Consider the following 14,155-nt stretch of genomic DNA (forward strand, 5'->3'; position numbering starts at 1 on the left):
CCTCTCAAACATCAGGAACATTTTCCAAAACAGAGCTCTTGTCTTCATAAAGTTTTCACAGTTTCTCTTCCGCCTGATGAAGATGTCGCATGCTTTCAATCAGCACTATGGCACAGAAGCCAGACATGAGCAGTGACAGTCTGTCAGCATTTCACTCAGCACACAAAGAAATCCATAACAATTACAGATATAATGAAAGCTGAACAAGAAAACACCATCAACTGGTGGAACATTCACATACCAACGAGTCAAAACTCAAGAATGAAGTAAAAAACTGTTGAGCAGGAACTGAGTGTTCTGCCCAACGTCTTCACCTTCTACTTCAACTATAGATGAAGAAATGTCACATGGCATGATTTATGAGATTTTAAATTAAAACCAAAGTTACCTCTCACAGCCACCACATTAAACTTTATTTAATCTATTCAGTGTTGTTGAGACTGAAACCTCCTTTTCAACAAAAACCTGAGAGCATTAACAATCACACAAGCACACAACATAAACACCAGTCATTAGAACAAGTGCACAATGTCACATCTTACCGTGTTTAGTGTCTGAGCAAGCAGCTATTGCTAATTCTGCTATGACGGGCTTCGCTGTAGATGAGATAGGGAGATGGCGCATTATCATTTTTTATGCTTTTTTCTAATCTACCAAGCCATTAAAGCTAGCTATATAGGAACATATATCCGGGTCAACTTGCTGGCTAACCTGATGTCTGGGTGATCAGGTGATCATCCTGTGCAGTTAGCTGTAATGGCTACCCCAGATGGCTGTATCTTGTATTTGTTTTCCTTCTGACTCAGAGATAAGCTTGACTGAAATCATGTTTATTCTGAGGTCCCTCTGAGGGGATCTCATTTCCCCAATAATATCATTTAGTGTTCATTTCCTCGAATCCCTACATAGTAATAACAGAATTAGTGAGCTAGAGTCACTATATCCACTTTTAGGTTAAAGGAAAAGTTATCCTTCAAAAATTGTTTTTAATTCACCCAAACATACAATTAAAGCAGCACAAGAACTTCTAACAATAAACAAAAGTGGTAACAAAACACCACAAAAAGCAAATACACATAAAATACCCAGAAAAAAAGTCTGTGACTATTCATAAAAGACTTTTTAGAACTAAGCTGGGTTGGCAGAGACACCCCATAAAACCATCCAATAAGATCAAGGTTAAACCCATTCTTAGGCTTGTGACCTTTTCAGGCAACACTTTCCTTTGAGCTGTGAACAGTTCAACCCTTATCAAACTGTTTCACTCGAATACTTATAAAGGCCTAATGAACTGAATGTACCTGTTCTTTCACAATAAAAAAAAGAATTGATAAAATTATTCAGAAGAAATTATAGAAGAAGAAATCTACACATGAACTAACTAACAAAAAGCTGTTATCCTCAATCTTCCTTTATTAAATTTTCTATAATGTCATCTAATCAGATGAGAACTGGTCTTCCACAGCCTCTCCTCCTCTTCTCCGCATTTTAAAATCTAATCCAGTTTTTAATCCCTCCCTCAGCCTGAAACATGGTTGGCCTTCCCCTCCCAAAATATAATGGCAGAGTCTACTTTTATCCAACACAGAAACTCAAATTTTTGTTCCAGAGCCTGTAGAAAGTAAATGTTTTCTAGTGAGAAGCTTCCAGAGTCTGCACCCTCGCTGTCCTCTGCTGGCCTTTCCTCACCAGATCCGCCTCTTCCTGTACACCTGATTTCGTTTTTCCTTCTGTGCCACTCTCTGCAGATACCGCACAAAAAATATGATTTACTTCAAGTCAGAAATATTTAAAATAGTTTTTTAATGTTAAAATATTCAGCAGCCCTGCTGTGCCCTCTCCTATCAGGCGAGATCCAACTCTGTCAGCTCCAGCTGTTTGGTCGTTCTTCCCGTGTCCTTCCACAGATCTTCTCTGTCTGCCTGTTCTCCCTCCATACTGCAAAGAAAAATACACTTTTGCTTTACAAAGAGTCATGTATTAAATATTAAAGAAGGTAGAAACACAAAAACACAAGGACCAGTTCTTTCACAAAAGTTGTTCCAAAACGTAACACATATTCAATGAAATTTTCTGGAACATTATAAAGAAATGTTCCATTTTTGGTAGTAATTAAATCAGTTTTAACTTTTTCTTTTTTATTTTTGTTTTACAGAATTTAATTGTGTAATTCAAATCTGATACGCTGAAGAATTTCTGCCACGATGTCTGTTTTGAAAATATATATAAACATTTTCTGCCGTTAAAATAAGACATTTGTGGTTTTTGTTGTCTGTATGAATAATAAATTTCACTCTCCAAGTAGAGTTCTGAGGTTAAAATGCTAAAAAAGAAGTCCAGCAAAACAAGACACACAAGGAGTCGAGTGACCAGACAGCTTTCAAACAAAACCCTAAATTAATCAAACAAACAAAAGGTAGTAAACAGTAAAATGATTACCCAAACGAGCCATCGTAACCATTCGTCACAGTTTAACATCCACCACATTTTCCTCTCTAATGAGGAATTAATACCGACAATTTGAGTGTGCTCGGATTCCATTTCAGCATCAAAAAAGGCAACATCTTTAAAATTCTTGTTTTCTACAAATCTGCGAATGCCACCATTGGTATAGTTAAATGTATGTAGTGAATGGCCATGGTTACGACTCATAAAAACACAAATGTCAATGGCTGGTCTGTGACAGTAGACCATAATTGATGGCTATTCACCAACAAAACCCCCACACCCTCACTGTACAGTACTTTACAGGCCTTTGTTTTGGACATAAATTGTAAGGTGGCTGCAGGCCCGTAAGCCTGATGTATTCTTTAAGCAGGCATAGTGACTCCCTGCTGTGGAGCTGATATCAGCATTTTCAGTTTCCAAAAATACCTGTCCTCTTCTGGCCCTTTAGACCTAATCCAACCCTCCCGTCTTCCTTGAAATGACCTTGCTCCTGCCCCTCTTCACCCCTGCCCTTCTCCTCAGTAGCCCCCACATCTCCTCCCTTTTCACTCCTCATAACACCTTATCAAAACCAACAACAGGTCTTATTATTGGGCCACAGCCACATCTGCACCACTGACACCCTCTCCAAGATAAATGAAAAACCCTCTGTCGTTCTCTGTCTGCCTGCTTCTCCCTCGCTCTCCCAGCAGGCCAGCCTAATCAGGTAAACATTGAGAGGGTTTGTTAGCTCTTTGTAATGTGGCCCAGGCAGCCCCAGTGCTAATTCTTCTTCATCCCTGCCGGGCTGCAGCTTCAGTGAACCACAGCGATGGAGATAATGACAGGTTGGGGAGGAAAAATCTCTTCTGTGGGACACAATGGGACAGCCTGTGGGAATGTGGGAGGCTTTACAGAGGAAGGAGTGGGAACAAGGGAGGCTGTTTGACACAGCCAGACAGCCAGAGAGAAGTTAGTGATTTAAAAAAAGACATTGGAGTGTTGAAGTGAGGAGTCATTTCCAATTTGACTTCTGCTGTGTGCCGCTGCCCTGCACCTGAGACTTTGGGAGAAGGAAATCTAATCCTAAAACTTGTCTTGCCAGCCAAGAGCCATTTCCTTTTGTGTCAGCTTATTGTCATTCCAAAAATTTTACTGATTAAGGCCAGTGTCATTTTGTATTTTCCATACGGTTGATAAATCCCATGAAAAGACCAGAACCAACAAAGTCTTATTGACTCTCTCTGAGCTTGCCTGTCAGGTCCCCATTCATAAATGTAAACCTTAAAAGGGGGCAGATGTAACCTTCCATTTTTTTCTCTCTTTCTTCTTTTAAAGAAATAATAACTCAAACAGGAGCAAACTGTGCATTTTCTGGGTACTACTTTTTGCTGCTGATTAATCCACATTTGATGTTCAGCCGCCCTGCATGATGACAGCCTGATTGGATTTGACATGGTGTAATGATAAACCCCTTTCTCAGGCTTTTGTTCCTTTATAACCATGTTTTGTAATTCCCCCCCACTTTATTTGTTGCCTGTTCTGTGCAGGACTCCGACATGTAGTTTTCTACAGTATAATGAAGGACAAAATCCTCTACCAGATTGGATGCCTGATGGGTAATGTGCAAAAATTATGTGTAATGAGATAAAAATATATATACAATACAAGCTCGAGTACAAATGAACTAAATGCAGGCTGACGGGAGGAGAAGTAAACATAAGAATTAGCCAGCTGTTGTGCAAGCTCTGTTTAAAAACAATCTGGATGAGCTATAAAGTGAGTACGGATCACTGGACTTTGTTAGTGGGTCAGGTCCGGATTTGATTTAGAGATAATTGCGGGTAATCAGTCACTTCTGGTGTCGAGCTTTGCTGGTGTGGGTTTATGAAACTGGAGCCATGCAGGACTAGGACTGACAAATAAACACGTCGCCCAGTGTTGCTCAGTCTGGTTTGGTCCACCATTTTCTCAGCTGTTTTTTAATTAGCCAGTGTTAGCATGAACAGGGTGAAGATGCTTCGCCTGCTTCACAATAGCATGTTGTCATTGTGAGCCTGCTGGCATGCTGATGTTAGCATTTAGCTCAAAACACCACTGTGCCTAAGTACAGCCCAGCTGTAGATTCTTAGACTTATTATTGGTTTAGGACAACAGTGGAGCTCTATGGCCCAGACACAGACAATACTTGTCAGTACAGTTCAGCATATTGTTGGTTTTTGCTTTATAAATGGTTTTCTCGTTTCTTTACTGTTATGACAAGACCAGGAGATTCACCTTGGACTGCTGTGTGTTTCCCTTAATATCAGTAAAAGGGAGTAGGAGATCATTTGCACAATTTGAGAGCAGAGACCTGATTCAGCTGAAGGTACTTGGCAAAGTGCAGGAGCGAGGAGGGAGGTGAGGGAGGAAAGACGGGGAGGTAAAGATCCAGTGAACAAGAAAAAAATGTTCAAGAAAACAAGCAGCAGGAGCAAAGAAAGAGAGAAAGGAAAAAAAAGATGAGAACTAGCTGCTAAAGCACGGCTATGTCGCTCTCCACGGGTGAGCAAGGATGCATGTGTGTGATGGAATGACATGTCAGCGGTGCATCTGCCGGGTTTGCTGCTCGGATGTGTTGCCATGACGACCAGCACATCCTTACTCACACGCCTTCTTCCTTTATGCATCTCCTTCTCTGTTCGCAGCCCTCCCCCACCCTCCCTGCTCCATCTGACTCTGACTTGCATAAACCTCTCCTTTGTGTGAAGGCAGAAACGATTGCAGGCTCAGTGCATTGAATTCTCCTTGAAAATGTGATATATGGCTTCGTCACTCTCTCGCATGCACACAAAATGTCTCCTGGCTCGTTGCTAGAGCTTCCCTTCAGCTGGTAAAATAAAAGCATCAGGGATACAGGAAGCTGGTCAGTGAAAGGAGCCTGCTCAGTATGTATAGATTGAAGCCGGAGTGGCTGCACACCCCAGCATCTCCGTTCATTTCCCTCATCTTTGTATGCGTCTGTGTGCGTTGGTCAAAATCTACAGAATAATGCCCAGTCACACATTCCTCCACTCATGTGCGACTGAGGCAGCATCACTCAGCAGCATTACCGCCTCGTTAAATGGTGAAATACATTTGCCGATTTACACACCAGACAGTCTGTAGACAACGCCATCTGCCTGTGTCGTTCCTGTCCCCGGGCAGAAACCATGCTTTGTCAGACGGCTATGGAGTTTATGTGTCACATATGTGCCCATAATATACAAGCACATATGTATGCCCATGTGCAGAACATTAGATCTTTTAAACACAAATGTCTTTTACACTGTTTGTGTGGGTTTGCAAGAATTTGTGTGTGAGTTTGTGTGGCAAGGAGAAATCTCCCCGGGCTGTTTTTTGTTTTTTGACTTTGTATTTTCAGAAACAAAGTGATGACGTTATCCTTTCTGAATAAATCATTGTTCAAACCCTGCCGGTGACTCCTCCACCCTACTAACACACCCGTGGTCAGTTACTTCACAATAACAGTTAAGATTTAACATGCAACGTGTTGTGAATCGCTTGAAGTCCTATTTAGGGCCACTGTGGTGATCTTTTTTAGTTTCCACAGCGAAGCAGTTAAGGATAATTAAAAGGATAATCATGAGCCGAGAGGAAATCCTGAATATTCATAAACAGACAACATTAAAATAGGAAAGTGTGACTGCTAAATTATGCTTAAAAGCCAAATGTGTGGATAATAATCTGGCCATAAATGCCAAAGTGACATAGTAACACAATTCACTGATCCCAAACACCACCAAGAATATACAATGTGGGTTTACCACACTGACTTTGCTCTTTTCTTTCTGTTCTCTCTCTCTATTTTATTTTACACCTCTTCCCTTTCCATTCTCCCTCCTTCGTCTCTATCACATCCATATTTTACAATTTTCCTGTCATCGATCTTTTTGGTTTGCTTTGTTTTTGTTCCTTCAAACACCCGTTTGTCTCTGCACCTGTCTTCCACTTGACTATGCCTCTTCCTCTCTCTCCATGTCTTCCATTTCCTCCTCTCTTTCTCTGTCTCTCAGATGTAATGTCCAGGATTACATCTGGCATAAGGGTGCTCGCTGTGAGTCAGTGGTGACCGAGTTCCAGGTGATGTGTCTGGCCGTGGGTGCCTCGGCCATAGTGGTGCTGCTACTCTTCATGATCATCGTCTGCTTTGCCAAGAAGCTCCACGTGCTCAAGACGGAGAACAAGAAGCTGCGCAAACGCAGGTGAGGCTCCACAAAACATCTGAACCAAGGGATAGCATTTAAAAACTGACATAGTTTAACTATACCTTTTCTGGTTTGGATGATTCACTGTAAACAAAAGCACTGAAATATACAGTTTTATACAACAATGCTAACAAGAGGTTGAAACACAAAGGCCAGCAGCTTTCTGATGAAGAAATATACAAATCAAGGCAAAACTTTGTCAAGGTCTCCTTTTCATGTGCCCTGCAGAATCCATGTTTTCTGAATCAGTTTAAATCAAACAAAACTAAAAAGTTAAGTCTTTGGTGCCTTGCTCAAAGGCATCCCAGTGCAGCAGATGTCTTATTAGATCCGCACTGTCGACTGCAGGACATTAATCCCATCACTGATAAAGAAATGAAAAAGATTTATTGTTGTGGCTGGGGGCAGGCTTGTGCCCCCACCTGTGTTTAGTGTGAAGTTTAGACAATGACAGACTGGTTGATAAATGGAGAGAACAGAGGGAAAAAACGTTTGGCCCCGGAATCAATAGCTGTAAACCCTCATTGAAATGCAGGCAATAGCTGTGTCAGTATTCAGTGTTGTCTAGAAATAAGTGTTAGAGTCGAGAAATGGTCGTGAAGTTTAGAAAATAAGAATGTGACATATCAAGTCAAGAATCTTTTTTCTGGCAGCTCTTGGCTTAAAAGACAGACATATTATTTACATAACACAAAATTGTATAAGTCAATATAAAAATATGAACAAATAAGGGATGTATGGGACCTAATCAGGTCAGCAGCATGATAGCAGCAAAAGAGTGTAGTAACATTATAAAGTGCAGCTCAGTGCAAATCTCAGTCTTTAGGAAGAGGTGTGAGCATGGGTGTGTGTCTGCAGAGGTCCAGTGTTCTGTCTGTGTCTGTCCATAGGGGGGAGGTTGTGTGTGAATGAATGCTGCTTACTGAACTTTGTCTTTGACCATCATGAAGACTGTTTCCTGGTTATTCTGGAGGAGCACTGTGCCTTTGAAGAGTGCACCATGCAGTAAGTTTATGGTGCACGAGAAGGCAATATTCAACACATTTAGATCAGATGATCTACCTTCTCCTCGTCATGTCTTAATCCTCATATATGCATAGTTGTGATGGACTAGATGCTCGAAACAACAAGTTTTGTGTTTTTTAAAAAGTTGGTGTGCATCAAAAGTAGTCCTTTCATTTCTAAAGCTTGCTTTGTTTTCTGGAGGCTATGATCTATAGCTGAACTTGCATTATCTGGGTCAAGTCTAATCTTCAGTCATGTATTGACACTCACGGCAACAACATCAAAGCTTAAGTCTATCATTCTTTCTGATATGCATCCACTGTTGTTGGTTTTTGCACTTGACAGTGATAAATTCTGAATACTTTTTCTCATCATTGTCTGAGATGAGACCCACTACGGTGGTGTCGTCTGCGAACTTCACTACTGTGTTTGTGAAGTGAATGACCTCACAGTCATGGGTAGACAGAGTGAAGAGAACTGGGCTGAGCACACAGCCCTGTGGTGTGCCTGTGTTCAGGACCAGTGTGGATGATGTGCAGCTTCCGATTCTCACCACTTGAGACCTGTTAGTGAGAAAGTCCTTAATCCATGCAGGCATTCCCAGACTGTGCAGTTTGAGTGCCAGTTTGTCTGAGATTACAGTGTTAAATGCCGAACTGAAGTCAACAAATAGCATCCTGACATAAGTGTTAGGATGCTCCAGGTGGGACAGGGCTGTGTGTAATGCTATTGAGACAGCATCCTCTGTTGATGGGTTCTCTCTGTAGGTGAACTGATGGCTGTCCAGACCAACAGGGATGAGGTGATGTGCTTTAGGACATTCCTCTCAAAGCACTTCATGATTACTGGTGTCAGAGCAACAGGGCGGTAATCATTGAGGCAGGTGACAGCTGATTTCTTGGGCACAGGCACAATGATGGAGGACTTGAGGCACACAGGGACTGAAGCAAGATGCAGGGACAGGTTAAAAATGTCCAAGAAAACTCCTGCCAGTTGGTCAGCACATATCTTCAAAACCTGGCCTGAAACCCTGTCTGGTCCTGCAGCTTTGTTGGTGTTGATCCTCCTCAGGGTGGAGCTCACCTGGTGTAGCTGCAGGACAAGAGGCTGGTGCTGTTCCTCGAGCTGAGGGAGATGTACAGTTCCTCTGCTGCCAGGTGTATCGAAGTGTGCAAAGAAACTATTCAGAGTGTCAGGGAGGGTGGGATCATGGCTGACCTGCTGTTTGTTGCCTTTGTAGTCTGTTATTGTTTTGATGCCTCTCCACATACTCTGTGTGTTGTTATTCATAAAGTGTCCTCGATGCGCTGTTTGCACCTGCGTTTGGCCAGCCGGATGCCCTTCTTTAGTTTTTTCCAGGCTCTGCTATAGGCTAGCCTGTCACCTGATCTGAAGGCAGTGTCCCGAGCTTTGAGCGGACGTGACACTGTACCGTCCAACCATGGTTTCTGGTTTGGAAAAACCCTGACGGACTTTGTAGGTAGGACAGCATCTGCACATAGTCCAGAACAGCTGATGTATAAGCCTCCAGATCTGAGCCCTCTTTGAACACCCCCTGAGTCAGTGTCCTCAAAACAATCCTATAATGCTGGAGAAGCCACCTCCGTCCACACCTTAACTGTTTTGTGTTAACATATTTGTGTTATGAAATATGGGGTGGTTGTGCTTCAGGAGGTACAGAGGTCATCTCCTAACCGGTTCCCATTCTCCCCAGTCCACATATCGAAGTGCCCCTTGGCAAGACAATGAAGCCCAAGTTGCTCCAGGTCAGCGCCTTGCAGGGCAGCACCGCCACCAATGTGTGAGTGTGAGTGAATGGACTAAGAAAGGGTGTTGTCCTCCCAGCATGGCGCCACAGATGGCTGCCTCAGTCGAATGCTCTCTCTAGTGTACCAGAGACAAATTCCTTTGTGTGTTAAACATACTCGGTTAATAAAAGTTTTTTTTTTTATGTAATTAAATGTTCATCAGATTGAAACAACAGGAAGTCACACTCAATTTCCAAAAACCTCTATACCTCAGTGACAACATAATGTAGTATGAGTGTTATACTGATGTGGGATTTACCAGCTTAATTCTTCAGTTGAGGCAGTTTAATGTAGAAAAAGGCTTGAGGAGACAGACGGGAGGTGTAAACAACAGCATGTGTCCTTCACAAGAGCAGCAAAAGAGGAGGCTGTGGAAGATTTTGTGCCATGAACACAGAATTATTTTTCACAACACTAACTTCACCTTTTAGGCAAGAATGACTCAGAATGTTTGAGGCAGTAGAGCTTCAGCGCCTTTCTCAAGGACATAGCATGATGGGGATTTAACCTGTTATTTGTCAGCTGTGGTGCTTTTATTCGGGCAGCTACAACCCCACAATTTTAGTTTAGTTTGTCTGCTCCCATTTTCTGACTCTTACAACGTCTTACAACAAGTTTCTGAAATACTGTAGATTTACTCCTGAGCTACTGTATCTTCATTTTGTGCTTCTGTAGTGACCCGGTTTCTGACTGATCAGCTCATCTTAATATAATTCTAACATTAAAATCCATAAAAGTAGAAGCAACACGTAAAATCGATGCAACACGTAAAATGAATACCCAGTGATCTATGGACATTAAAAATGTTGTTTGCCAGCACCTTCTACTGTTTCAGTGGTATATTTAGTATCCTCAAAGGCTCTTAACTGTCTGCTGCCTGCTAAGAAAGATGTATAATAGTAGTAGTCAGAAATGACATACTGTACAATATCTCCTTCCTCAATTTCTACAGTGTAAGCCAGAATTAAAGTTAGGGTTGGCGATCCTGGAAAACAAGATAAAGCTCAATTTTGAAAGCAGACAACAAAAGAAACCCCACCCTTTTGTTCTGACTTTTCTCCAAAACCACTCCTCCAAAACACAACACACACAGCAAAGTGCACAGCCTGACTCCTACTCACAGATGTCAGGAAAATAACAAATGCCCCCCCAAACAAAACAAACCCAATAATTGCCTGTCCAGCAGAAACACGGCCACCATAGTGTCACTTTTCAGCCCCTTTTGTTCTCTCAGTTGTCACCATCATTCCAAAGCCACACTATTGTTAATTCTGGTCTTAGTTCTTGCATCAAGCGACATCTTTTTATTTCCAACTTTATTGAATACAGTGCTACCCACGCAAATCTGCAGCCCCAAACCATCGCTGGGGACCTCTGGTTCATGACTAAGCTGCTTTAGCCCTGGCTTGTAGCCGGTAACTAGCCTTAGAACTCCGGTCTTTTCTGGCAGGGAGAAGTGAAGAAGGAGGTCGACTAACACCGTTCAAAACACAGCCTTTATTCCGTCTTGGTAACATGAACACTGCAAGTGGTCTTTGATGCAAAGTTAACTGCAAGTAAAAGGAGTCTGTTCCATGCAGTGGTCTTCAATCTCTCATACTGCAGGTAGAAACTTCTGGCAACAACATTACCTGTAAGGCCATATGTCTTAAAGAGGAAGGCCTGGCCTGTAACAACGGTCTCTGTTTGTGACCGTAAGCTGCTGTGGGCACCTTCTCTGTCATAGCTCGCTAGGTTTGGCTATCATAACAGAGCAGTAGCACGTCTGCCTGCCTGGCCTTGTGGGAGACTCTTGGCTCATGTAAAGACGTTGTGCACGCAAGTAGAAAGTAGGTTGACAGGCAGCCAGGCCATCCTGTGATTTTGCTCGTGCCGAGTAAAATTATTGGTCATGCTTTTCTCAGCCCTGCTGCTGCTAGAGATGATGGATTTGTTTATTTATGTTGTCAGTGCATTTAATGTGTTCATTGCCATCAGCACAAAAAAGAGAATCTTAAGATATGTAACAAAAAATGCTTCGGAAAAGAATTGCCAAACCTGCCTTTAAATGTTTAAGAATTATATTGGAATATATTTTGGAAATACCATATGAACAAAAGAAAGTGTTATTAAATGATTTATAGATTACCAGGTTTCTGTTTTGTGGAAAATCAGTGCAGTGACTCAGATCTAATGGAGAGGCACAAACTGGGGCCAATCAGAATCCAATGTGTGAATCAGAGAGCAGAGCAACACACATTAAGGGAGGATAGGAGGGTAAAAACAGAGGAAGAGAAAGTTAAGGACCCAGTGGAAGAGGAGGCTGGGGAGGATGAAGGGTCTTTGAGACAAAGGAGGATATGGATGGGGTGATTGGCGGCAAAAAAACAGAGCTAGAGAGGAGGAGAGTCTGATGGCAATGGAGCGGACCGGCTCGAGCTGCCTAAATGGGAAGCTGAAGGAATGCAAGAGGAAGCAAAGAAGCAGGAGGAAGATTTGGTGGGAGGGGCGACAAAGAGGGCTGATGGCGAGCAGCCAGCGGAAAACCAGATGACAAGACAGATGAGGAAGAAAAGAGTGGTTCACACTCTGAGAACCAGAGAAGGGTTCTTTAGGGTTCTTTTGGGTTTTACAGGATGTTGCATTAAGGATCTCAGTAGTTAAATATACTCCACCATTACTATGGTGGAAATATGGGAAAAATATGAAGTATAAGGTCAGATCTTGTTACATTCTGCATATAAATGCCTTAAAAAAAATTTTTGTAGTGTCAAACTCAAATGCTATGACATAGGATCTTAATGGTGCTGTAAATATATCTGATGTTATTTCTATAACATCATGCTGAATGATTCTATATACAGTGTTCATCAAACATAAGAATTCAAGAAAGTAAAAAAATTAAATGATCAGACATTAAATGAACCAACATTTATAGTATTTATTTTATCAGATAGTCTTTTTATATGGTCTTTTTGTCTAAAGACTGGATTTTTTAAACAAGTGACAAAATGATTGAAAAGATGAAGGATGGAAAATCTCTCTCTTAAAGCAAGAAAGAACAGGGCAGGTCACTGCACTGTTTAAGTAATAATAATAAATTGAAATGGTGTGTATGAATGATTTGTTGAAAACAGGCTAAAATGTTTTCAGCACATTAACTGGGTTTTTTTTTGAAAACTTGGTTACAAAGAATTCTAGTAGTTTCTTATGAAACTTTTATTGAAATTTGAGAGAGAGACAAAAAATCTACTCTAAAGATTTCATTTGTATCAACTAATGAAACTGTGTGATGTCAGAGGAGTCAATCACAGTGATGAACAGAATTACCGGTACTGTTTGATTCTGCTGTTCCCCTCAGCTCACCTTGGCATCTTTTAGCTCATTGTTTTGGTTTCATAGCCCATAAATCCGCTGGTTTAGTTCAGTTTCTTTTCCAGACTTTTCCGGATGTAGCTTTGATAAACCCACTTTGCACTCCCAGTCCAATACTAAATGATAGCTGACAGGAAAACTTGGTGACTAGTTGCTGAACATAGAGCATTTATCAGCTAAAGAGCCAGATATTTTCCTCAGCAACTCAACTCAAAATGGATGCAAACACTACTCCATATCCGCTGGATGTGTACAGTAAATAGAACTATGTTTACTCTGACATTGACCACATCAACTTTATTAACTGTCTTTACATTTTGTTTCTACTGCAACCAAAGGGCAACAAAAGTTCATATGTAAAGCGTATAAACATTCATTTTAAAGAAAATTATCTTAAGAAAATGATTTTTATATCTGTCTTTCCTATGTTTTTATTTTGGCTTGTCCTTGTGAACAGTCCTGAATATAAAATGTGATGATGCAATCTAACCTGCTTTAGTTAAACGATTCATCACTGCACCACAGCAGGCATCGAATAATGCTCACCAGAAAATTGAAACCTATTGATTTGCAGTTACTGCATACAGTAAAATATTCTAATATCATCAGCTGTTTCTTAGAGTCACAACATGCCACACTGAAGAACCCTGAAAGACCCTTATTTTTGTGTGAAATATATGGAGAAGAGGGAGGTGGACGTACTATAAACCGAAGGAGAGAATGAGAGCAACAGGCAGATTGAAGGGCTGGACTGAATGTAAATGGGGAAGGGTGCTGCTTTAGCATTGCTTTGCCAGTGCCGGTGTTTTAGCGGCAGTCTCCCTAGCAACAGAGCCATCGTGGATGAGCAGCAACCCGGCAATCGAGCGCCACAGATGGAAATGTGAACTAAAGGGCTGAATCCTCAACAGCAAGCTCCCACAATGATATAGGGTCTATTTTTATCTGGACAGTTATCATGTTAGTCAGGGTGAAGGCGATGAGGGTGCAGGCAGTCGCAGCTGTGATGCTACCTTGCAGAAATTAAAAAAGGAGAAAAGGGTGATGTCATTGGTTCTCTGGATCCATCTGAAAGTAGGGCAGTCTGAACAGGAGAGAGAAGAAGGAGGGAGAAACGGGGGAGGTGGGGTTGACCTACATACAACTGTGCAACCTAGAGGGGTGTAGTGCCAGGGCGCAGCATGACAGAAACAACACGGCCTCATCAAGTGGTCAGCTAAAAGAAATCGAAGAGAAGCAAAGAGAAGGAGGAGGGAGACAGATGAGAGGAGTAGAAAGGAGGGCAGGGTGAAATGGGGAGGAGGGGGGAGTTAA

The 14,155-nt window shown here is 41.8% G+C and overlaps 1 protein-coding gene across 1 annotated transcript in view; it reads left to right on the top strand.

Annotated features, from left to right (window-relative positions):
- The window catches only part of LOC109968951 (SWI/SNF complex subunit SMARCC1-like), a 103,173-nt gene that overhangs the window by 60,435 nt on the left and 28,583 nt on the right, over positions 1 to 14,155 (top strand). The window contains 2 exon segments of the mRNA XM_020615553.1: positions 6,483 to 6,671; positions 9,394 to 9,480. Of these exon segments, the coding sequence (XP_020471209.1) occupies positions 6,483 to 6,671; positions 9,394 to 9,480 (276 nt within the window).

The sequence above is a fragment of the Monopterus albus genome, unplaced genomic scaffold (assembly GCF_001952655.1).
Source record: "Monopterus albus unplaced genomic scaffold, M_albus_1.0 scaffold166.1, whole genome shotgun sequence".
In the NCBI taxonomy this organism is placed as follows: domain Eukaryota; kingdom Metazoa; phylum Chordata; class Actinopteri; order Synbranchiformes; family Synbranchidae; genus Monopterus; species Monopterus albus.